At 41.4% G+C, this 26,295-nt stretch overlaps 1 protein-coding gene across 6 annotated transcripts in view; it reads left to right on the top strand.

Annotated features, from left to right (window-relative positions):
- Positions 1-26,295, top strand: part of LOC106584183 (lysine-specific demethylase 4A) — a 61,359-nt gene that overhangs the window by 15,727 nt on the left and 19,337 nt on the right. For all 6 annotated transcript variants that reach the window (XM_014169155.3, XM_014169158.3, XM_082967926.1 and 3 more), the window contains 8 exons: positions 24-127; positions 3,087-3,224; positions 3,483-3,733; positions 11,916-12,067; positions 15,017-15,429; positions 15,611-15,707; positions 16,040-16,221; positions 23,439-23,664. In XM_014169155.3, the coding sequence (XP_014024630.1) occupies positions 24-127; positions 3,087-3,224; positions 3,483-3,733; positions 11,916-12,067; positions 15,017-15,429; positions 15,611-15,707; positions 16,040-16,221; positions 23,439-23,664 (1,563 nt within the window). The remainder of the gene's footprint in view (positions 1-23; positions 128-3,086; positions 3,225-3,482; positions 3,734-11,915; positions 12,068-15,016; positions 15,430-15,610; positions 15,708-16,039; positions 16,222-23,438; positions 23,665-26,295) is intronic.

Genomic DNA, 26,295 nt, shown 5'->3' with positions numbered 1-26,295 from the left:
ATAATTGACTTCTTCTCATGCAGGATTTTTCCCTGGGAGTGCTCAGAGCTGTGAAGCTTTCCTGCGGCACAAGATGACTCTAATCTCACCCTCCATCCTGAAGAAATACGGCATACCATTTGAGAAGGTGATCTCTCTTTCAATGGCATAATACAATCAGCTTTACTGACCTAAAGTTTTCTGGGTATACTGTAGGTTGTTACAGTGGGATGATTTGACTGTTTTGGTAGTAGGAGTAGTAATAATATTGTTTTCAATAGTAGTATTGTATGTAGTGTGTCCACTCGGGCTGGGCGATTTATTACGATAGTATTGGATATCGAAGATGCTTGACAGCCCTCGTCATTGGTGATGACATTGATGTGACAGACAATGTATAGCCTATTTCAACTTGATTGGCGCCACGCAGTGGGGCGCTGACTGGGCAGCCCACAGCAGGACCATGCCGTGGCCTATTCCTTTGCTTTAGGCTGCTTAACCTATTTCAATAAATATGTTAAAAACAATTTACAGACTGCAAGAGAATGTAGACAGAGTGAAGAATTTTACCAAAGCAGCGCAAAATGTCTGGTTAGGATTTTGATTAAATTTTTCTTCGATGTTTGATTATCTGGTCCGTATAGCCAGACACTCCGGTGTCTAAGTCAGATTTTATATTTTCTCTCCATTTTATATGAATATTACTTTTTATGCATGCTGGTTTTCTCCTGCCGCGCTACTTCATGATCAAACAATGAATTCATCTAACAGAGTTCTAGGCTCAGTTTTATGTTTTTGAATAAACTAAAAACAAGATAGGCCTAAGGTAATAATGATAGAGGTAAACCGAACAATAGCAAAATTGAACGAGTAGTTTTGAATTAGCCTTAAGGTTGAGCCAAGCTTAGTCTATTATAAAATAAATTATGCATGCATCACTCCTCCTTGCCATTGTGAACCAAATAGCCAAATCCTAGTAAATAAAATAGCCTATCAAAATCAGTTGAACTTATGAAGTGTTTCCTAAATAAGCTATTATAGTCTTTACATGTGCTAAAGCTGCAGCTTTAAAAGGGGAACAATTGTGAAAGTCAGTCTATAGGCGATTATCTATCACAGCTTTATTTTGAATGACAGTGTTTTCAGAAAGTATTCATACCCCGTGACTTATTCCACATTTTGTTGTATTACAGCCTGAATTCAAAATGGATTAAATAGATTCTCACCCATCTACACACAATAGCCCATATTGACAAAGAGAACATGAACATATTTGCTAATGTATTGAAAATGCAGAAATCTAATTTACATAAGTATTCACCCCGAGTCAATACTTTGTAGAAGCACCTTTGGCGGCGATTACAGCTTTGAGTCCTCTTAGGTATGTCTGTGTTCAAGTCTTTCGGCAGATTTTCAATGGGATTCAAGTCTGGGCTATGGTTGGGCCACTCAAGGACTTTAACATTCCATTTCAGCATGGCTTGGGGTCATTGTCCTGTTGGAATGTAAATCTTTGCCCCAGTCTAAGGTTGTTTGTACTCTGAAGCAGGTTCTCATTAAAGATTTGCCTGTATTTGGCTCCATTCATTGTTTTCTCTATCTTTACCAGTCACCCAGTCCCTGCCACTGAAAAGCATCCCCGTAGCATGATGCTGCCATCACCATGCTTCACAGTAGGGATGGTGTTAGATTGGTGATGAGCTATGCCTGGTTTTTGCCAGACATAGTGATTTGCATTCAGGCCAAAGAGTAATCTTTGTCTCACCAGACTACAAAATCTTTTGCCGTATGCTCCGTCTTTCACGTGTCTTTTTACAAACTCCAGGCGTGCTATCATGTTCCATTTTCTCAGGAGTGGCTTCTGTCTGACCACTCTCCAATAAAGCCCAGATTGGTGAAGTGCTATAGAGACTGTTGTCCTTCTGGCAGGTTCTCCAGTCTTAGCCAATAAACTCTAACTCTGTAATTCTGTTATTGGGTTCTTGGTCACCTACCTGACCAAGGTCCTTACCCGGTTTCTCAGTTTGGTCGGACGGTCAGCTCTAGGTAGTTCCATATTTTTTTCCATTTCCCAAACTTTCATCACTCTAGAAATGTTTTATACCCTTCGCCAGATATATGCCTCATCACGATTCTATCTCTGAGATCTATGGACAGTTCTTTGCACGGTCGACTGTGGGACCTTTATAAAGACAGGTGTGTTTCTTTCAAAATCATGTTCAAACAATTGAATTGTCCACAGGTGTACTCCAATCAAACTGTAGAAACATCCCAAGAATGATCAAAGGAAATTGGATGCACCTGAGCTCAATTTGGAGTGTCATAGCAAAGGCGTGTGAAATACTTAAGTAAATGAGATTTTCTGTATTTAATTTTCAATAAATGTGCAAAAATGTCTAAACATGTTTTCACTTTGTCATATGGGGTGTAGATGGGTGGGATGTTTTCTTCATTTAATCCAATTTGAATTCAGGTTGTAACAATGTGGAATAAGTTAAAGGGTATGAATGCTTTCTGAAGGCACTGTATGTAGGCAACAAGAAGTGAAATTGAGCAAACAATATCAAGATGGAAGAATCGAATGAGAAGTCAAAAGAAAACGTACAGCTCAGCAAAGCTTATTAAAGAAACGATGCGTGGAGTTAGCCTATTTCCATAGCCTTTTATTAGCAATGTTGGCTACAGCCTACCTACAATGTATAGAAGCCTAGGCCTAATAAGAGAAGAAAATGTAGTAAAATGCGAATCATTGAATATTCATCAAATTCTGGGGACAGCAGAGTTGGGTGCTCTGCAGTTGAGGCTCCTTGACTGTCACTTGCGTGTGGGCACAACTTTTTCACGCCACAGCTCAAACATGGAGGAATAGGCTACTTTAAAAAGATTTGGCTCTGAAATATCTTTGTCATGATTCTGCTGGTCCTTCCTGTAGCATGCGAGCTCGCGCTAGCGGTTCTTTTTGGGGGGGTTGGCCAATAGGGGCCGATACCATCGTATATCACTGTTTGTGTGCACTTAATCACTATAGGACAAAGATTGACATCACCCAACCCTAGTGTCCACCTCTTTATATCAGTGGTCTGACTTGTGTGTGTCTGTGTGTTTAGATCACCCAGGAGGCAGGCCAGTTCATAGTGACCTTCCCTTTTGGCTACCATGCTGGTTTCAACCACGGCTTCAACTGTGCAGAGTCCACTAACTTTGCCACGCAGCGATGGATTGATTATGGCAAAATAGCCACACTGGTATGTACAGATAAATGAATTAACACATTGAATGTGTGATTCCAGGTCATACGGTTGTGTGTGAATGGTGTTTGGTCCTGTGTGGTTGGTAAAAGCATCGCACGAGCAAAGGCACGGTTATGGGTTTAACTCCAGCAAGGATCACATACAAAAAAAATCCATGCACTCACTTACTGTAAGTTGCCTTGGCTAAGAGTCTGGTAAGTGGCATTTATTGTATTATATTCTCATGACCAATCCCTGTCCTACCTCTCCCAGTGCTCGTGCCGTAAAGACATGGTGAAGATCTCCATGGATGTGTTTGTGAGGAAGTTCCAACCAGATCGCTACAACGCATGGAAGGCAGGGAAGGACAACATTCCTATTGACCACTCCAAGCCCACGCCAGAGGCTGCTGAGTTTCTGACGGGAGAGAAGACAGGGGAGCCTGGAAAGGAGGGTCCAAGCCCCAGCGAGGCCCCTGATCAGGAGGAGGATACCCCAGGCACCACTGCTCAGGAGGAGAAGAGGTCTGTACATTACTGTACTCACTTACCCTGTCATGTTTATTGTTTCCAGCTGGTATAGCTTAAACCCCTAGAGTTGATATCCGCGCCCAGCGAAAATACACTTGGCATTAAAAAAAATCCCCAGTTTGTAATTGTTTGTGGAGGAAAGGGTGTGTGTGTGTGTGGTGTGTCCCATAACTTGCTAGGGAGTAAAGATGTTAGGGACAAATAGGATGGTTCACAATAATTGTTCGCTAAAATAATAATTGCTTGCCAAAATGTAAATGTTGTAATGGCAATACAGGTAAGAGGTAGCAATCCTTTGCATGAACTACCTACGTTATTACAAATATTAATAGTTAATTATGGAAATTAAGGTGAGCAGGATTTTTAAAATATTTTTTAATAGTTATATAATACAAATCGAGGTGAGAACGATGGAAATGCTTTTGGCGGCTGATCTGTTCTGTGGGTGGCACTGTGTGCTCTTTTCCAAGGATGAGTCCTGGTCTCTCGGGGGCCATGGGATCTGGGGGATCGGGGTTGCTCTGCCAGTCACTGGCATGAGAACCCAACTCGGGATGGGGAGGGGTTTTAACTGGTGGAATAGTAGGTACCAATTAGAGGTTTACTTAGTAGCAATGCACATATGGTATAGCTAGCTATATGGACACTCAATCACTATGGTACTTTTTAATGGTGAGATTACAAATATATATGATCAGTAGATTTGAAACTTGTATTTCATTATGGTGAAATAAGTATTAGCTAGTTATAATTGTAATGGCTTAGCATATAATAAGAAAATACGATCAGTATTTACCTGGCTAAAAGAGAAGGAATATAATATATATTGTTTACAGGAAACTCATTCAACAATTTTAGGTGAAGTTGTGTGGAAAAAGGACTGGGGGGGTGAAATATTTTTACCATGGGCAAAGAAATTCAAAAGGTGTGATAATATTCCTTAACAGTAATTTTGATCCAAATGTACAAATTGTCCAAACAGATCCTCAAGGTAGATGGATGATTTTAAATGTTATTGGACCATAAACAGATATGGCCTATTAACCTATACGGTCGAAATAATGATGATGATGATCCACGCTTCTTTGAAAATATTGTATTACTTTTTTCCCTTAAAGGTCGGGGTCAAAATTATTGGCACCTAAAGATACTTATAAATAAAGTAGTCAAAAGTTTAGTATTTGGTCCTATATTCCTAGCACGCAATGACTATATCAAGCTTTTGATCCTACACACTTGTTGGATGCATTTGCAGTTTGTTTTGGTTGTTTGATCATTTTGTTCCCAGTAGAAATTAATGGTAAATAATGCATTGTCATTTTGGAGTCACTTTTATTGTAAAAAATGATTATGAATAATCCTGAAGGATTTGTGAATAATGATGAGTGAGAAAGTTAGATGGTCAAAGATAACACATGCTAACAGGGTGGGAATCATTTTTTGGTCCACCAGCCACTGTGGGAGGTAGATTTAAAAAAAAAAAAAAAAAAAAAAATGTTTACCAGCCACTCAGATTTTTTACCAACAAGTATTTTTTTTCTCCATAGTTACACACAAAAATCACAAACAGATGAGCATGCTTTCTATTGTTTCAAAAACAAAAAATGTATTACTAATAAGTAAAGGGCTATATTGCTTAATTTTATTTTATTTTTGTGAACTGCGTCTGTTAAGACATTTTACACTGAACAAAAATATAAACGCATCATGTGAGAAAAGATCCCAGAAATGTTCTATACACAGTCATTTTTTTCAAATTGTGTGCACAAATTTGTTTACATCCCTGTTAGTGAGCATTTCTCCTTTGCCAAGATAATCCTTCCACCTGCCAGGTGTGGCATATCAAGAAGCTGATTAAACATTATGATCATTACACAGGTGCACCTTGTGCTGGGGACAAAAGGCCACTAAGATGTGCAGCTTTGTCACACAATGCCACGTGCAATTGGAATGCTGACTGCAGGAATGCCCACCGCAGGAATGCCCACCAGAGCATTGAATATTCATTTTGTTACCATAACCCGCCTCCAACGTTGTTTTAGAGAATTTAGCAGTACGTCCAACCAGCCTCACAACCGCAGACCACGTGTAACCAAGCCAGCCCAGTACCTCCACATCCGGCTTCTTCAAGTGCGGGATTGTCTGAGACCAGACACCCGGACAGCTGATTAAACTGATGAGTATTTCTGTCTGTAATAAAGCCCTTTTGTGGGGAACAACTCATTCAGATTGGCTGGGCCTGGCACCCCAGCGGGTGGGCCTGGCTCCCAAGATTTGGGCTTAATTAATTTATTTCAAATGACTGATTTCCTTATGAATTGTAACTGTAAAATTGTTGCATGTTGCTTTTATATTTTTGTTTGGTATAGATACAATAATACAAACAGATGAACATCAAGAAAGTGCCTTCCCTGCCACAAAATGCTGAGTGATACGGCCTATTTATTATTATAGTTCAGGGCTCTACGCTAACATTTTTTACAAGGAGTACATGATGTGCTTCTAAGTAATGTAGAAGCACACAAATAAATTTAGGAGAGACAGTGACTAAAAGTTAATGAATCCAATTTTTGGAGAGTGTGCTTGATTGACCATGGATCAATCATTAGATGAGACTGAGGTTCAGCTGGCCCGGGACGGGCCGTTACAGTGGTAACTTGGGCACTTGCTTGTCTGCATAGATAAAAAAATTAAAAAACTCAGACAGCGATGTCTTCCTAGCAGCAGAATGTTGCAGCAAACTCAAATTAACATTGAAAACCAAAATAGCATTTGAAGAAAAGATTTAAATGGCCAAGAAACATGAGGACAATGTCATACTTAAGTTGCCTGCCTTGCCAATTTGACAGGTGGGCTTGGATAATAAACAATGTTCCCAAATACTGTGGCCACCCGCCAACGTGGCTGGTGAAATATACATTCTTACCCACCAATGACAAAATCGACCCTCATTTGGCAGGTGTTAATCACCAACCCTGCATGCTAACCTCCCCTGTTTTTGGTACTGGTGAGAGGTTAGCATGTCTTGGGGGTATGACCTTTGACCCTCTAACTTTCTCACTCATTATTCACAAGTCATTTAGGATTATCTGTGATCATGGTAGCATCCACAATGTAGAAGTGAGCCTGATATCTCGCCAGATGTATATACAGTGCCTTCGGAAAGTATTCCGATGCCTTGACTTTTTCCACATTTTGTTACGTTACAGCCTTATTCTAAAGTCGATTAAATAAAACAATTTCCTCATCAGTCTACACACAATACCCCATAATGACAAAGCTAAAAGTAAAAAAATAATAAACACAGCAATACCTTATTTACGTAAGTATTCATACTTTTCGCAGTGAGACTCGATTGAGCTCAGATGCATCCTGTTTCCATTTATCATACTTGATGTTTCTACAACTTGAGTACACTTGTGGTAAATTCAATTGATTGGACATGATTTGGAAAGACACAGACCTGTCTATAAGGTCCCACAGTTGACAGTGCATGTCAGAGCGAAAACCAAGCCATATGAGGTCGAAGAAATTGTCCGTAGAGCTCTGAGACAGGATTGTATCGAGGCACAAGATTCTCTGGTCTGATGAAACCAAGATTGAACTCTTTGGCCTTAATGCCAAGCGTCACATCTGGAGGAAACCTGGCACCATCCCTACGGTGAAGCATGGTGGTGGCAGCATCATGCTGTGGTAATGTTTTTTAGTGGCAGGTACTGGGAGACTAGTCAGGATCGAGGGAAAGCTGAACAGAGCAAAGTACAGTGCCTTGCAAAAGTATTCATCCCACTTGCCGTTTTTCCTATTTTATTGCATTACAACCTGTAATTTAACTGGATTTTTATTTGGATGTCATGGACATATATAAAATTGGTGAAGTGAAAATAAAAAAAATAACTTGTTTTAAAAAATAAAAAATGGAAAAGTGGTGTGTGCATATCAATCACATTTATTTATAAAGCCCTTCTTACATCAGCTGATATCTCAAAGTGCTGTACAGAAACCCAGCCTAAAACCCCAAACAGCAAGCAATGCAGGTGTAGAAGCACGGTGGCTAGGAAACACTCCCTAGAAAGGCCAGAACCTAGAGAGGAACCAGGCTATAAGGGGTGGCCAGTCCTCTTCTGGCTGTGCCGGGTGGAGATTATAACAGAACATGGCCAAGATGTTCAAATGTTCATAGATGACTAGCAGGGTCTAATAATAATAATAATAATAATCATCACAGTGATTGTAGAGGGTGCAACAGGTCAGCACCTCATGAGTAAATGTCAGTTGGCTTTTCATAGCCGATCATTCAGATTATCTCTACCGCTCCTGCTGTCTCTAGAGAGTTGAAAACAGCAGGTCTGGGACAGGTAGCACGTCCGGTGAACAGGTCAAGGTTCCATAGCCGCAGGCAGAACAGTTGAAACTGGAGCAGCAGCACGGCCAGGTGGACTGGGGAAACGAATCGTCAGGCCAGGTAGTCCTGAGGCATGGTCCTAGGGCTCAGGTCCTCCGAGAGAGGGAGAAAGAAAGAGAGAATTAGAGGGAGCATACTTAAATTCACGCAGGACACCAGATAAGACAGGAGAAATATTCCAGATATAACAGACTGACCCTAGCCTCCCAGCACATAAATTACTGCAGCATAAATACTGGAGGCTGAGACAGGAGGGGTCAGGAGACACTGTGGCCTCGTCCGACGATACCCCCGGACAGGGCCAAACAGGCAGGATATAACCCCACCCACTTTGCCAAAGCACAGCCCCCACACCACTTGAGGGATATCTTCATCCACCAACTTACTACCCTGAGACAAGGCCGAGTATAGCCCACGAAGATCTCCCCCGTGGCACGAACCCGAGGGGGGCGCCAACCTGGACAGGAAGATCATATCAGAGACTCAACCCACTCAAGTGACCAGACTGAAGCGTTTCGTATGCATTGTTTGTCTTCAGGAAGGCAGTGAGTTGCTGCACAACAGCTTTTCCTACAATTTTTGAGAGGAATGGGAGATTCGATATAGGCCGATTTTTATTTCATTTTATTTATTTTTTTATATTTTATTTTTTATTTTTGTATTTATTAAACAAATTGTATTTATCTTTTCTGGTTCAAGGTTTGGCTTTTTCAAGAGAGGCTTTATTACTGCCACGTAGTGAGTTTGGTACTCATCTGGTGGATAGAGAGCTGTTTATTATGTTCAACATAGGAGGGCCAAGCACAGGAAGAAGCTCTTTCAGTAGTTTAGTTGGGGTCCAGTATGGTGTCCAGTATGCAGCTTGAAGGTTTAGAGGCCATGATTATTTTCAGCAATGTGTCAAGAGATATAGTATTGGATGAAGGAAAAAAGAAACTGCATACTGCTCTTGATAGTATCACTGATCACTAATAACCTTAATAATAAAACCGTTTCAATTTTCTGGAAGCTTGCTTCAGAGCTCAGGTATGTTCTGTATACCAGGGAGCTAGTTTCTTATGACAACAATTTTTTGTTTTTAGGGGTGTGACTGCATCTAGGGTATTGCACAAGGTTAAATTGACTTCTTCAGTTAGGTGGTTAACTGTTTTTTTGTACTCTGACGTCCTTGGGTAGGCGGAGGGAGTCTGGAAGGGCATCTAGGAACCTTTGGGTTGTCAGAGAGTTTATAGCACGACTTTTGATGATCCTTGGTTGGGGTCTGAGCAGATTATTTGTTGCGATTGCAAACGTAATAAAATGGTGGTCTGATAGTCCAGGATTATGAGGAAAAACATTAAGATCCACAACATTTATTCCATGGGACAAAACTAGGTCCAGAGTATGACTGTGGCAGTGAGTAGGTCCGGAGACATGTTGGACAAAACCCACTGAGTCGATGATGGCTCCGAAAGCCTTTTGGAGTGGTTCTGTGGACTTTTCCATGTGAATAATTAAAGTCACCAAAAATCTGAATATTATCTGCCATGACTACAAGTTCCAATAGGAATTCAGGGAACTCAGTGAGGAACGCTGTATATGGCCCAGGAGGCCAGTAAACAGTAGATATAAAAAGTGATTGAGTAGGCTGCATAGAGTTCATGACTAGAAGCTCAAAAGAGTCATTGTAAATTGAAATTTGCTATCATAAATGTTAGCAACACCTCCGCCTTTTGCGGGATGCGTGGGGGATATGGTCACTAGTGTAACCAGGAGGTGAGGCCTCATTTAACACAGTAAATTCATCAGGCTTAAGCCATGTTTCAGTCATGCCAATCACATCAAGATTATGATCAGTGATTAGTTAATTGACTATAACTGCCTTGGAAGTGAGGGATCTAACATTAAGTAGCCCTATTTTGAGATGTGAGGTATCACAATTTCTTTCAATAATGGCAGGAATGGAGGAGGTCTTTATTCCAGTGAGATTGCTAAGGCGAACACCGCCATGTTTAGTTTTGCCCAACCTAGGTCGAGGCACAGACATGGTCTCATTGGGGATATCTGAGCTGACTCCACTAAGCTGGCAGGCTGGCTATCTCATTGTGGAGCTAGGGGAGTTAGACAGGGTTCTATGTTCGTAGATAAGATGAGAGCAGTATATATAATATATTTATATTATATATACACCCACCCCACTGTGGGCACTCTTTCTTTTCTCCAATCCTTACATCTTATGGTTCGACAGGAAGAGGGTAACAGGATACTAAAACCATTATTTCTCTCTTCAGGGGATCTGACCTGACCTCCTGACCTCAACCCCTCCTTCGCCTTATCCTCAGATGTCCTCTCGTATCACCTATCGCACTCCTGTGACTCTCTCCCATCCACCCAGCACATTCCACAGCCACTCTGTTTTTCTACAGATCTCACTCCTTTATATACTATGCAATTGATCTATCATGTCGTTAATATCTCAATGTTCAAAGTTTAGTCCGAATCCAACAATGAAAACCTGCTCCAGAGCGCTCAGGACCTCAGACTGGGGCGAAGGTTCACCTTCCAACAGCACAACGACCCCAAGCACACAGCCAAGACAACACAAGAGTGGCTTCGGGACAAGTATCTGAATGTCCTTGTGGCCGAGCCAGAGCCCGGACTTAAACCTGATCGAACATCTCTGGAGAGACCTGAAAATAGCTGTGCAGCAACGCTCCCCATCCAACCTGACAGAGCTTGAGAGGATCTGTAGAAAAGAATGGGAGAAACCCCAAATACTGGTGTGCCAAGCTTGTAGCATCATACCCAAGAAGAGTCGAGGCTGTAATCGCTGCCAAAGGTGCATTTATTTAAAAAAAACATTTATAAAAAAAAAAAAAAAAAATATGCTTTGTCATTATGGGGTATTGTGTATAGATTGATGAGGGAAAAAAACTGTAATACATTTCTGAATAAGGCTGTAATCTAACAAAATGTGGAAAAAGTCCAGGGGTCTGAATGCTTTCTGAAGGCACTGTATCTGAAGCATCCGTTTAGAACTTCCAACCACCATGAGAGGATGTCCAGTGGCGGGAAATGGGTGAAGATGGCGGTAGATGTGAAACATGGCCGACATTCTGCAAATTTTCTCATTGATGAAAGAGTCGATCTCGATACTGTTTTCTGTACCCAAAACTAGAATCCGTTACGAACAGAGGGCACTAAGTTTTGTGGACTTGACCCTTTTCTAAAAATTGCAGTGTTTAGAAGGGTCGAATTTAGTTAATGCACACTTTGGAGTAGTGTGCATTAACTAGTGTCTTGTATCTACTGTGCATACTTTGCATGTGCAGCAAATACATGCTAGAACGCCCCCTTTTCCCACGTCTTTGCTTGTTCTGCCCGCTATGCTTAATTTGCTCCCACTGGAAACAACACCAGGGGTGTGTCTTGGGTTAGTTACCAGTATCTTGGATTATAATGTGGGGAGGTCAAAATTAATGAAAAACTTTCTACTAAATCCATTTTAAAATGTTGATTACACTGGGGGTGTTTCCTGGGCAAGAAAAGGTTAAACTCCTGATTTTAAACTATACTTGTGATATCATGGATGGTCAGTCCTTGCATCCAAAGCTCTGTCTATGAATTTGTTACATTTCCCCAACACTTTTTGTTGTTTCTACTGCAGATTGCCCCTTTTTTTTAAATGATCAAATCAAATAATTTATTAATTCTTTGGTCACCACTTTGAGCTAGTGTCTCAAAAGAGACATTAAAAAACCATTCACAGTTCCTCTCTGTCCTGTGCCACAGCAACCTGAAGGTTGGGAAAAAGCGCCAGCGGGAAGCAGTTGTGGAGGCAGCAGAGGATGAAGACACTGAGCAGGCTGAGGAAGAAGGACAGGTAGCGCAAAAGAAAGTCAAGCTGGATAAGTGGAGTGGAGGACACACCCCGGCACACAAAGGTACCTCAATTAGCTGACCCCGCGATGGACGCTATGCAAGAATTCTACACAAAAAAGTACAAAAGAAATATAGAATATATCTTAATGTCAATGTGGGCATCAAAATACATAAATTATTTAAAATCATGAATATGGAAGTTAACCATGTCTAAAAATCCAATATGTATGTTGTGATATTTACACAATATGAGCCCAAATTTAAAGCACATGCTGTGCTTAGAACATTTAATTCTGTGGGACAGACCTTTTTCTGAAATCCGGTGTGTTCATATTGGCTCTTTGCGAATGGTATTCCTCACTACCAGAGTAAGATCGATGTGACATTGTGACCATTTGCCACTCCCATTTCCATGCTTGCTAGCTGTTTGGGAGTGCCTGATGCTGTTCGCTAAGGCAACGAGCCGGGCGAGAGGCCGCGATGCTGTATTGTGCCAACAGTGATTTTTATTTTTTGTTGCGATTGATGATTTTAAAACGACAAGAATTTATTGGCTACAGTCCTACAATCGATCAAATTTAAAATGTGTCCCATCTTTGTGTGCAGCTGGCTAGCAGGCAGCTCCCTGTCTCTCTCTTCTGAGCCTAGGCTAATTATTTCCTGGAAACGGTGTAGTTTATTCTCATCAACACCAAAAATAACATTACAATGTAACCCAACTCTGGTGTAGGCCTACCTTTAGAATTAAGCTATGTTATTAGACTAGTAGCCTTCTGAGTTACAGTTCATACTTAGTGAGAAGTGTGTGTGTGTGTGTGTGTGTGTGTGTGTGTGTGTGTGTGTGTGTGTGTGTGGGGATGCAGGTGGCACAGGGTTGGGCGTATTATTTGGCGCACTAGGTCTAATCAGTTGACCCACTGAATACAACAGAACTGTGATTGTACACTGAGTATAACAAACATTAGGAACACCTTTTTTTGTTCATGATTATGTGTTCCCCCCGTGTGTTTGTGTGAAAATTTGTGTGTGCGGGCTCCACCTTTATTCCTCTGTGTAAACTCCTAGTTCTGCATAAAACATCAATATATGTTAACAATATGACCACATTACTTTAAATGAACAGACAAATTAGCATATTACGTATTATATTTGCATAAAGTTGTATTCTAATTTCATAAATTGTTAGTATCTCCATTTTTCATAAAGCATTAAGATTTGTCAATAATATGACCACCCGACTTTAAATGATTGGGTTTAAATTACTGGAATGGAGTTCTGTACTGCAACATTCGCATAACAGTATATATTTTTCTCAGAACAGTATGGCCAACCTATCTTGAGTTATTGGACAAACAAAGTGTTGAATTTAAGAAGCCAGACATGTGATTTGGTGCCTCATTGACTAGGGATTAACATTGACCTGTCTGTGACCTTTTTGAACTTTTCTGGTCACTTTAAAATAAGATATCTCATAAAATAAGATCAATTGTGTTCATCGGAAGCTTCTCAATAACATGAAATACAAAGTGTAACACCAGAACCACCGTTTCATTTTGTCCCTTAAGGGGCATCAGGTAGCCTAGTGGTTAGAGCTTTGGGCCAGTAACCGAAAGGTTGCTGGATCAAATCCTCGAGCTGACGAGGTAAAATTCTGTTCTGCCCCTGAACAAGGCTGTTCCCCATTAGGCCATCATTGTAAATAACAATTTGTTCTTCACTGGGAAAAAAAAGAATATAATAATTTAACACTTTACCAGATTCAATCTATACATAAATACTGTATATGGACTGAGGTACAAAGGTACCTCAGTTAATCTTTGACTATGCTACCAAACAATTAAACAGGGACTGACGCTAGTCTACTGCAGATTGACTTGAGGGAGATAATTTAGATTAGCGATTCTCAACTGGTGGGTCGCAACCCCAATTTGGGTCATGGGAGGTTTTGAATGGTTCTCAGGTGTCTGAATAAAAACATTCAATAAATACTCCAGTCTGAACTTAAAACTTCTTTGGGACGGTTGAGCTAACGTACGCTAATGCGATTAGCATGAGGTTGTCAGTAACAAGAACATTTCCCAGGACATAGACATATCTGATATTGGCAGAAAGCTTAAATTCTTCTTAATCTAACTGCACTGTCCAATTTACAGTGAAATAATACCATGCTATTGTTTGAGGAGAGTGCACAATTTTGAACATGAAAAGTTATTAATAAACATATTAGGCACATTTGGGCAGTCTTGAAACAACATTTTGAACAGAAATGCAATGGTTCATTGGATCAGTCAAAATCTTTGCACATACACTGCTGCAGTCCAGTGGCGAAAATCTAAATTGCACCTGGGCTTGGATAATACATTATGGCCTTTCTCTTGCACTTTAAAGATGATGGTTAAAAAAACAAAACGTTTTTCTTTCTTTGTATTATCTTTTACCAGATCTATTGTGTTATATTCTCATACATTCCTTTCAAGTTTCCTTTCAAATGGTACCAAGAATATGCGTATCCTTGCTTCAGGGCCTGAGCTACAGGCAGTTAGATTTGGGTTTGTCATTTTAGGCGAAAATTTAAAAAAGGGGTGGATTCTTAATTAAACAACGTAAACCAGGTAGAAAGTGTGTAGAAGTGATAATGAACTTCAAATTTTAAAACATTTTATCGCTGAATTTATAAAAAAAATTCAATCACAGTATTTTCAATATAGAGCTATTAGAAGCACTATTATGGTTGACTTTTGTGGTCTCAAGCCAGTGAGTTTAACATTCTTCATCAAGAATGTGGGCAAATATGTATTATTGACAATTAGAGGTGGTAATGTTGTTCCCTTTTCATAATTGCCAAATAGTTTTCCAGATTGTATTTTGGCTGCGAATATTGGGTCTCGACAGACTACCTGATAAAAAAATTTTATTTTTTATTTGTGTCCCAAGGCAAACCATTTGAGAACCACTGAGTTAGACATTGCCTTGTGCTTCCAGCTTTTCATGTTGTTTGTTGTTTATTTCAGAGCCAAAGCCAGAGGACGTTACAAATGAGCTAACAAAGCTACCACCCAACGCAAAGACCAACCGAAACACAAACGCCAGCCGAAAGCTAGCACTTCAGATGAAAGCCAATAACTCTATTAAATCCACTCTAATTAAATCTCAGCCACAGACTAACAGTCAGAAAACCCAACCAGCAATACCAGGCCCCTCCTCCCAGAGCTCAGAGAAGGCTGGCCCCAGTGAGGATGTGAAGCCTCCAGCACCAGCCAACAGCCCCAGCCCTGCTCACCAACTCTTCCAGAGGACCCTGAGCCCGGCAGACGTGCTGCACGTCCACAGCTACGCCAAGGGAGACTACAGCGAGGGAGAGAGCAAGGAGGAGATGAGGAGCGATAGTAGTGATAGTGAAGGAGAGGAACAGGATGACAGCAAGGTGAGAGGGGTGGAAGAGCAGAGATGCAGGAGATGAGGAGTAGTGTCCAAACATCACGTCACTTAACCTCTGTCTGTAGGATTGGCTTTATAATGTTTTTTCTGAGGTCAGATATATACTGTACATGTTCAATGAAACAGCGCTATAATGATTCTGTTGTTAACCCCTTTTATTCCACCAGGGGGCAGAAGAGGGAGCGGAGGATGAAGGTGTGCAAAGCAAACTGGGGAAGCTGCCTCGCCATCACCCTCTGATGAAGGACAGCATGAGTGACGAGGGTGAATACAAATATTACTTTTTCATTCACATAGTTCAGCCCCAGTTAGGCTTCCTTTTCCTAAATATTGGATAAGACCTAAGGAAAAGCAGTGTCAGGCATGTTCTGGCATTGAATAGAAAAGAGCATCATTCACTCATATCGATGTTTGCATACTCGGTGAGATGATAGTAGTTTGTCTGTGTGTGTTTTTAGAACTGTCTGTGGTTCCAATAACTCAGGGGATTAAAGCATATAGCATGGTGGATTTGATTTCCTTCATGGGCCACTGTCAGTGTCGCTTTGGATATGGCTTGTGCTAACGCTAAACAATCTTTGTTTTGTTGTTTTTAGAGCTGCCAGAGCAGCCCCCAGTAGAGGAGGATGGGTTAGAGGGAGAGCTGTGGGCCAAGCCCTTCGTCCACCTGTGGCAGAACAGACCCCCCAGCCTGAAGAGAGAGAAGGAATACAACCGTCGCATGGGCCTCCAGGCCCCATACTGTTCCGTATGCTCATTGTTCCAGACCTACCAGCGGGTGAGGAAGGAAAGAAGAGTAGAGGAGAGTGCTCACCAGCAGGATAGGAGGAGACACTCAGCACTCAGACACTTTAACAAGGGATTTTGGAAGCTAAAGCGTGTACCCTGTCAGTCATTAGTCTCAAAGGGATTCCTAAAGTAAATTCCTAACGAGAGTAAGGCTCTTATTAGGTGATTTATTTTCTTCGCTTAGCCTTAGGAGAAAAGTAGTTGTATTGTAGTATACCCCCCTCAGTACACTTGAACAGCGAATTTGGTATTTCATGTTTTCTATGCCTAGTCTTGAGTTTAGCTGTATTGCTGTGTCTCTCTCCATGGCCATACCGAATGCACAGATGAAAGCATATGCAAACTTTACTTTTTGAATTATACCCTTTTTATTAATCGCTTTGGTACTATTTTCAAGTATAGTATGGGGTGAATTTTCTAAACTCTTGTCACAAACCTCAAATGGTAAAGATTGTAACGCAGCCAGTCTTACATTCAGAACTTTTAATTTCACATTTATTTTGACTGTAAACTTCTTTCACCACACAACCATTGATCCAAAATATGTTTACTGTGAAATATACTGAAAAAATATATAAAATGCAAACATACAACTTTTAAAGATTTTACTGAGTTGCAGTTCATATAAGGAAATCGGTCAACTGAAACTAATTAAATAGACCCTAATCTATGGATTTCACATAACTTACCAGGGGGTGCAGCCATGGGTGGTCCTGGGAGGGCAGCCAATCAGAATGAGTTTTCCCCCAGAAAACGGCTTTATTACAGACAGAAGTACTCCTTAGCCCCCCACCACCCCTCTGATGATCTCACAGGTGAAGAAGCTGGATGTGGAGGTCCTGGGCTGGCGTGGTTACACATGATCTGTGATTGTGAGGCAGGTTTGACGTACTGCCAAATTATCTGAAATGACATTGGAGGCAGTTTATGGTAGAGATATTAACATTTCTCTGGCAACAGTTCTGGTAGACATTCCTACAGTCAGAAAGTAATTGCTCCCTCCCTCATCTTGAGACATGTGTTCTGTGACAAAACTGCACATCTTAAAGTGGCCTTTTATTGTTGGGGTGGCAGGGGCGGCAGGTTGGGGCGGCAGGTAGCCTAGTGGTTAGAGCGTTGGACTTGTAACCAAAAGGTTGCAAGATCGAATCCCAAAGCTGACACGGTAAAAATCTGTCGATCTGCCCCTGAACAAGGCAGTTAACCCACTGTTCCTAGGCCGTCATTGAAAATAAGAATTTGTTTTTAACTGATAAAAAAAAAATTGTCCAGCACAAGCTGTTTAATTAGCTTCTTGATATGCCACATCAGGTTTATGTTGGCAAAGGAGAAATGCTCATTAACAGGGATCTAAACAAGTTTGTGCACACAATTTGAGAAAAAAAGCTTTTTGTGCGTATGGAAAATGTCTGGAATTTTTTTATTTCAGCTCATGAAACATTGGACTTTACATGTGGTTTATATTTTTGGTCAATGTGTCACCAAATCACCAAAACGCAACATATCTTCTGATATATTCTAAATGATTTTAAAAACCACTTAATCCAATAGCAAAACATGTAAGATGCTACATTAAATGACAATTTTTCACATTAGGCAATACTCTAGCGCTACCCATTTTAAAATTGACTGAACATCAAATGTGCGATAATTGGAGACATCTTTCACAATGTAATCAAAGAAATTCAAGAAACAATGTTTAGTAGGCACTAGTTTGCATCAAGCCTGTCTAGCAACACCGGAGTTGAGGATTGGTCACATACGCATCTAACGGCTTTAATGAAGTGACAGCTACATTCATATAGATGTCTCCATAGTCAAAGACCGATAGGAACTTTGACTGAATAATCTTCTATTTAGCGAAAGGCAGGACCTATTTCTATAGAAGCTAATTTTTATTCTCAGCTTCTTAACTAACTTACCAACTAACTTACCAGACGAGCTAAATTCCTTTTATGCTCGCTTTGAGGCAAGCAACACTGAAGCATTTATGAGAGCACCAGCTGTTCTGGGTGACTGTGTGATAACGCTCTCAGTAGCCGACGTGAGCAAGACCTTTTAAACAGATCAACATTCACAAAGCCGCGGGGCCAGACGGATTACTAGGACGTTTACTCAAAGCATGTGCGGACCAACTGTCAAGTGTCTAAACTGACATTTTCTATCTCTCCCTGACCCAGTCTGTAATACCTTCATGTTTCAAACGACCACCATAGTCCCTGTGCCCAAGGAAGCGAAGCTAACCTACCTAAATGATTAGGTTCTAATTATCAGAGTAAGAACTCAACGGACACAATGAAAGCTTAAACCACATTTTTTTTTCTTCCCAGAGGATCGAACAGCTGAATCAACAAAGACGGTTCCACCCGTGGTAGTATACGTACCCCACTTTGGGTGGAGTCTCCTCCTTATCGCTAAACTTTGCATGTTTATTGATAGGCAGGAAGCTAAGTAATATGGGCTATAAATGGTTCCTCCCCTTATCAGTACTGCCACATGACCATTTTCCCTGCACTCTGCCCCCCCCCCCCCTCAAGCTTCATTATGGCACACCTTATGTCTCTATTATAACTAATGATTTAATAGTAGTTAAAGCTCAGACATCCAAACCCATCACCATGAAGCGCTTTGAAAGGCTGGTCATGGCTCACATCAACAGCATCCTCCCGGATACCCTAGCCCCACTCCAATTCGCATACCGCCCCAACAGATCCACAGATGACGCAATCTCAATCGCACTCCACACTGCCCTTTCCCACATGGACAAAAAGAACACGTATGTGAGAATGCTGTTCATTGACTACATCTCAGCGTTCAACACCATAGTGCCCACAAAGTTCATCACTAAGCTAAGGACCCGGGGAATAAACACCTCCCTCTGCAACTGGATCCTGGACTTCCTGACGGCTGCCCCTAGGTGGTAAGGGTAGCCAACAACACTTCTCCTATGCTGATCCTCAGCACTGGTGCCCCTCAGGGGTGTGTGCTTTGTCTCCTTCTGTACTCCCTGTTCACCCACGACTGCAAGGCCAAACACGACTCCCAACACCATTAAGTTTGCTGACGACACAACAGTGGTAGGCCTGATCACCGACAACGAAGAGACCGCCTATAAGGAGGAGGTCAGAGACCTGGCATTGTGGTGCCAGGACAAAAACCTCTTCCTTGATGTGAGCAAGACAAAGGAGCTGATCGTCTACTACAGTAAAAGCCAGGCCCAACATGCCCCAATTAACATTAACGCGACTGTAGTGGAGCGGGTCGAGAGTTTCAAGTTTCTTGCTGTCGACATTGCCAACAAACTATCATGGTCCAAATACACCAAGACAGTTGTGAAGACCTTTTTCCCCCTCAGGAGCCTGAAAAGATTTGGCATGGGTCCCCAGATCCTCAAAGTTCTACAGCTGCACCATCGAGAGCATCCTGACCGGTTGCATCACCGCCTGGTATGGCATCTGACCATAAGGTGCTACAGAGGTCAGTGCGTACGGCCCAGTACATCACTGGGGCCAAGCTACCTGACATCCAGGACCTATGTACTAGGCGGAGTAAGAGGAAAGCACAAAAAATTGTCAGACTCCAGTCACCCAAGTCATAGACTTGTGTTTTCTTTGCCACCGTACGGTAAGTGGTACAGGAGCGGTACGGTAAGTGGTACAGGTACAAGACTAGGACCAAAAGACTCCTTAACAGCTTCTACCCCCATGCTACAAGACTGCTGAACAAATAACCAAATGGCCACCGGATTATTTACATTGACACACCCCCCATTGATTTTTTTACACTGCTGCTACCGTGCAAATTACCTCGACTAACCTGTACCCCCGCATATTGACTCGGTATCGGTACCCCCTGTATATAGCCTCGATATTGTACTTTTATTGTGTTACTTTACTTTTTGGGTGGGTAAATATTTTCTTAACTCTTTCTTGAACTGCACTGTTGGTTAAGGGCTTTTAAGTAAGCATTTCACTAAGATCTAAACATATTGTATCTGGCGCATATGACAAAGTCTGATTTGAACTCATCAATATGCTTTTTAAAAGACAGCTATTCATCTATCCAGATACCAGGTATTTGTAAACACTGACACGATCAATATGGACACCATACAAATTAGGCTTAAATCAGACTTTTTATGCGCTCTAGAGAACAACATATACTTAGTTTTACCTGCATTCAGTGCTAATTTCAGGTGAATTAAGTTATGTAGTACATTGAAAGTAGACTGTAGTTCAGATAGAGCCTGGTCAAACGTGGGGGCAATAGCATACACAACAGTCTCATCAGTAGATAAAATCGACCCCTGCGGGACACCTTTCGTAATGTCCAGCAAACCTGATTCAACACCATCAGCAGATAGAACTGAATGTATATCTCCTGAGTGGCGCAATTGGTCCAGCGTCATGTGGGTTTGGCTGGGGTAGGCCATCATTGTAAATAAGAATTTGTTCTTAACTGACTTGTCTAGTTGAATAAAATAAATCTGTCATGTAGTTTCTAAACCAGTTACATGTAGTCTGTTCTAGGCCAATTGAGGAAAGCCTCTCAATTAGCAGTGAGGGATCAACAGTATCGGAAGACTTTGGCAGGTCAATAAAGAGGGCAGCACAATGCTGCCTTTTATCCATACAGTTAGCCACGTCATTTATAACTAGAGATGCAGTAGAGATTCGAGGCTGTAATGTCTGCCAAAGGTCCTTGAACAAAGTACTGAGTAAAGTGTCTGAATACATATTTAAATATGATATCGGGAGTTTGTTTTTATACATTAGAAAACATTTCTAAACCTGTTTTTGCTTTGTCATTATGGGGTATCGTGTGTAGATTGAGGAACAACAATTTAATCAATTTCAGAATAAAGCTGTAAAGTAACAACGTGGGAAAGTCGAGGGGTCTGAATACTTAATGAATGCACTGTATCTTTGACTCTTAATTGTTTAATAGGGGCGTGTTTATCTGCCAGGAGAACAAATATGGAGGAGGAATTTTCTAAAGCCAACTCTTGGTCAGGAATACAGGAGTAGAATATGTCATGTAAAAACCCTTAGGCAGAAACATTTTGAAAAGTTATCTTAAATAAACAAGGATTTGTATTTTGCTGTTTCGTATCTCTAATACATACTATGGGACAATGATCACTGAGATCATATGCAAATACTCCACTATATTAAATTACTGCGTTGTAGGAGGTAGGAACACAAGCATTTCACTGCACCTGCTTTAACGTGTACCTGACCAATTAACTTTGATTTGTTACATACAGTACATCCCTGATCTTGTCAATATCTTTTATTTTAAACTTACTGTGAACTAAACTCTTAAGTCATTGTAGTACATTAGAGTATACACTACTGGTCAAAAGTTTTAGAACACCTCATTCAAGGGGTTTTCTTTATTTTTACTATTTTCTACATTGTACAATAATAGTGAAGACATCAAAACTATGAAATAACACATATGTAATCAAGTAGTAACCAAAAAAGTGTTAAAACAAATTCAAATATCAAATATTTTTGAGATTCTTCAAATAGCCACCCTTTGCCTTGATGACAGCTTTGCACACTCTTGGCAGTCGCAACCAGCTTCACCTGGAATGCTTTTCCAACAGTCTTGAAGGAGTTCCCACATATGCTGAGCACTTGTTGGCTGCTTTTCTTTCACTCTGCGGTCTAACTCATCCCAAACCATTTCAATTTGGTTTAGGTTAGGGGATTGTGGAAGCCAGGTCTACTGATGCAGCACTCCATCACTCTCCTTCTTGGTCAAATAGCCGTTACACAGCCTGGAAGTGTGTTTGGTCATTGTTCTGTTAAAAAAAAAAATTAGAGTCCCACTAAGCCCAAACCAGATGGGATGGCGTATCGCTGCAGAATGCTGTGGTAGCCATGCTGGTTAAGTATGCCATAAATTTTACATTTCTTGGCCCAAGCAAGTCTCCTCCTTATTGGTGTCCTTTAGTAGTGGTTTCTTTGCAGCAATTTGACCATGAAGGCCTGATTCACACAGTCTCCTCTGAACAATTGATGTTGAGATGTGTCTGTTACTTGAACTCTGAAGCATTTATTTGGGCTGCAATTTCTGAGGCTGGTAACTCTAATGAACGTATCATCTGCAGCAGAGGTAACTCTGGGTCTTCCGTTCCTGTGGCGGTCCTCATGAGATCCAGTTCATCATAGCTCTTTATGGGTTTTGCGACTGCACTTGAAGAAACTTTCAAAAGTTATGGAAACTTTTTGAAATTTCCGTATTGACTGATCTTCATGCCTTAAAGTAATGGACCGTCGTTTCTCTTTGCTTATTTGAGCTGTTATTGCCATTTTTAATATGGACTTGGTCTTTTACCAAATAGTGCTATCTTCTGTATACCCCCCTACCTAGTCACAAAACATCTGATTGGCTCAAACGCATTAAGAAGGAAAGAAAATCCACAAATTAACTTTTATGAAGGCACACCTGTTATTTGAAATGCATTCCAGGTGACTACCTCATGAAGCTGGTTGAGACAATTCCAATAGTGTAAAGCTGTCATCAAGGAAAAATGTCTATTTGAATAATCTCAAATATATTTAGATTTGCTTAACACTTTTTTTTTGGTTACTACATGATTCCATATGTGTTTTTTCATAGTTTTGATGTCTTCACTATTATTCTACAATGTAGAAAATAGTAAAACTAAAGAAAAACCCTTGAATGAGGTGTTCTAAAACTTTTGACCGGTAGTGTATATCATACTTTATATGTTTCTACTTTACAGACAATGTATATTTTCATGATGTAGTTCTCAATCTGTAGTAGACAAACCAGTTTACATGTAAAATCTATAGGTTTACCAAACATTTAAGTGATCATCAATTAACAGTTGGATTATGTAAGTGAAATGTATTTTTGCAGAAGAGAATCATATCAAAGTAATGTGAGAAGTGCATTGTGACAGGCAATTACTTTATATGAACATGTATTTTAATGCAAAATATGTATTTCTAGATGACACTGATTAAGTTTGGTGAAAAAGGGACTGATTTTGTGTTGTACTTAGTCAATTGAAAATGTGGTTAGTTTTGAAACGACTGCCTTTTTTGATGTTTTGAGTTTAGTACTAAAAGCTGTGAAAATTGCACCAATAACCAGTAAAAATGTTTTTTAAATGATCCTCCATTGTTTTCCCAAGTGGTGCTAAATATGATTTCTTTTTTTAATCTCCAGACGGAGTGTGCTGATGACTGTAAGGACACTCCAGTGGTGTTGCCTGGAGGCAGACTGAGGACTAAGCCTCTGATCGCTGAGATGTGTTTCACTACCACCACTGAGCCAGAGGAGGGTGCTGAGGAACAGGCGCTTGGAGCCCTGGCGCCCACCACCCCTCACCTGGAGCCAGACGGCACCAGCCTGCTCATCAGCTGCTCCCACTGCAGTGTCCGCATACACACCAGTCAGTACTACTTACTAACTACACACCAGTCAGTACTCGCAACATAACGTACTCTCATTATGTTTTTGCAGACCCTCAAACCTCGTTTATACCCTATGTACATATGCATGGATGAACTACAAGTAGCAATGCAAAATGGCTGTTGCGTAGCAAAACTATGCAGAGGTGTGCAACTGCATTGTGTACGTAGGGTATTAACTAGCCTTCAGAAAGCTTCTGGTCAGCAGGTTTACCTACAGCTATAGTTGGAGAGATCATAGGCTGTACTGTACCCTTAACTGTAATACCAGGGTTAACAGCTATACTCTTCTCTAGCAAGCTGTTTGGACAGACTTTATATACACCAGAAAGGAAGAGGCAATGCGAGAGGTTTCTAAAATTAGCCCAGTGTGTTTCTATGAGCTTATTTTGGACCTAAGCTTGTCAAATCAAATCACATTTTATTTGTCACATACTTCGTGACTGACAGTGAAATGCTTACTGTCGGGTCCTTTTCCAACAATTTGAAATAGTGACAGAGGAATAAATACAGTGAATAACAATGAGAAAAAATAACATGGCTATATACAGGGAGTACCAGTACTGAGTCGATTTGCAGGGGTACGAGGTAGCTATGAACATGTAGGTAGGTAAAGTGACTAGGCAACAGGATAGATAAGGCATTAGCTGTGTGTGTGTGGATGTGCTTTGTGTGTGTGAGTGTGTGGGTAGAATCCAGTGTGTGCATAGTCATTGCAAAAAAGGATCAACGTAGGTAGAATGGCTAGCCATTTGATTAGCTTTTCACCAGTCTCATGGCTTGAGGGTAGAAGCTTCAGGGTCCGGTTGGTTCCAGACTTGGTGTACTGGTACCGCTTGAGGTGCAGTAATAGAGTGAACAGTCTATGGCTTGGGTGGCTAGAGTCTTTGACAATGCTGTACTCAACCCCCCTGTGTAGCGCCTTGCAGTTGCTGTACCAAGTGGTGATGCAGCCAGTCAATATGTTCTCAATGGTGCAGCTTTAGAACTTTGAGGGACTGAAGGCCCATGCCGAATCTTTTCAGCCTCCTGGATGGGGAGTAAGCCCTGTCATGCACTCTTTACAACTGTGTGGGTGTGTGTGGACCATGTTAATTCCTTAGTGTGGACACGGAGGAACTTGAAGCTCTCGAACTGCTCCACTACAGTACCATCGATGTGGATGGGGCCGTGCTCACCCCTCCGTTTCCTCTAGTCCACGATCATCTTTTGTCTTGTTGACTTTAAGGGAGAGGTTGTTGTCCTGGCACCACACTGCCAGGTCTCTAAACTCCTCCCTATAGGCTGCATCATCGTGGGGACTAAGCACACACCCCTGTGGGACCCCCGCGTTGATTGTCTGCGTGGCAGATGTGTTGTTGCTTATCCTTAGCGCCTGTCGGCGGACTGTCAGGAAGTCCAGCATCCAGTTGCAGAGAGAGTTGTTCAGTCCCAGGGTCCTGTGCTTGGTGATAAGCTTGGAGGGGGCTATGGTGTTGAATGCTGAGCTATACTCAAGGAAAAACATTCTTATAGGTATTCCTTTTGTCCAGTGAGGGCAGGGTGGAGTGCAATAGAAAATGCCTCATCTCTGTATCTGTTGGGGCAGGAGCGAATTGGAGTGAGTCTGGGATGATGGTATTGATGTGAGCCTTTCAAAGCATTTCATGGCTATGGACGTGTGTTACGGGGAAATAGTCATTTTGTCAGGTTACCTTGGCATTATTGGGCAAGGGGACTATGGTGGTCTGCTTGAAACAAGTTGGTGTTACAGAGCGCGTCAGGGATATGTTGAAAATGTCAGTGAAGACACTTGCCAGCTGGTCAGCCCATGCTCGGAGTAAACGTCCTGGTATTCCATCTGGCCCTGCGGTTTTGTGAATGTTAACCTGTTTAAAAACCCTACTCACATTGGCTATTGAGAGGAAGATCACACAGTCGCCCGGAACAGCTGGTGCTTTTATGGAAGGTTCCGTGTGGTCTGCCTCAACGTGTTTAGTTAGTCTGGTAGGCTTGCGTCGCTAGGCAGCTTGCGGCTGGGTTTCCCTCTGTGATCTGTAATAGTTTGCGAGCCCTGCCACATCTGTTGCGTGTCAGAGCCGGCGTAGTAGGATTCAATCTTAGTCCTGTATTGACGCTTTGCCTGTTTGGAGGTCATAGCCGGTCGTAACTGGATTTCTTGTAAGCGTCCGGATTAGTGTCCCGCTCCTTGAAAGTGGCAGCTGTGGCCTTTTAGTTTAGTGTGGATGTTACATTTAATCCATGGCTTCTGGTTGGGGTATGTTCATATGGTCACTGTGGGGACGATGTCATCGATGTACTTATTAAAGGGAATGGGAACACTTTAGGAAGTAAAGCTAAGCAAAGAGATCAATTAATACTAAACGTGCAAATGACATAAAAATCCTAACAATAGAAACATCTCTATCTTTAACCTTCGATTATTAGAGGTATGTGTAGCACCATACTGAATTGCCATAGTAACGACTGATGCCAATGCGTCATTGGCAGGATTGAGCGAATTGTGTGTTTTGGCTCGGGGACTGAAAGTGAATGCTGCCACCGGGAGGGAACTTAAAGGTTCCTCACATCTTTTCCACTGCTCTGTCATTGAGATCAGGACAACAACATTA

This window comes from Salmo salar, chromosome 23 (genome assembly GCF_965601325.2).
Source record: "Salmo salar chromosome 23, fSalSal1, whole genome shotgun sequence".
NCBI lineage: Eukaryota > Metazoa > Chordata > Actinopteri > Salmoniformes > Salmonidae > Salmo > Salmo salar.
This window is presented reverse-complemented; position numbering and strand designations above follow the sequence as displayed.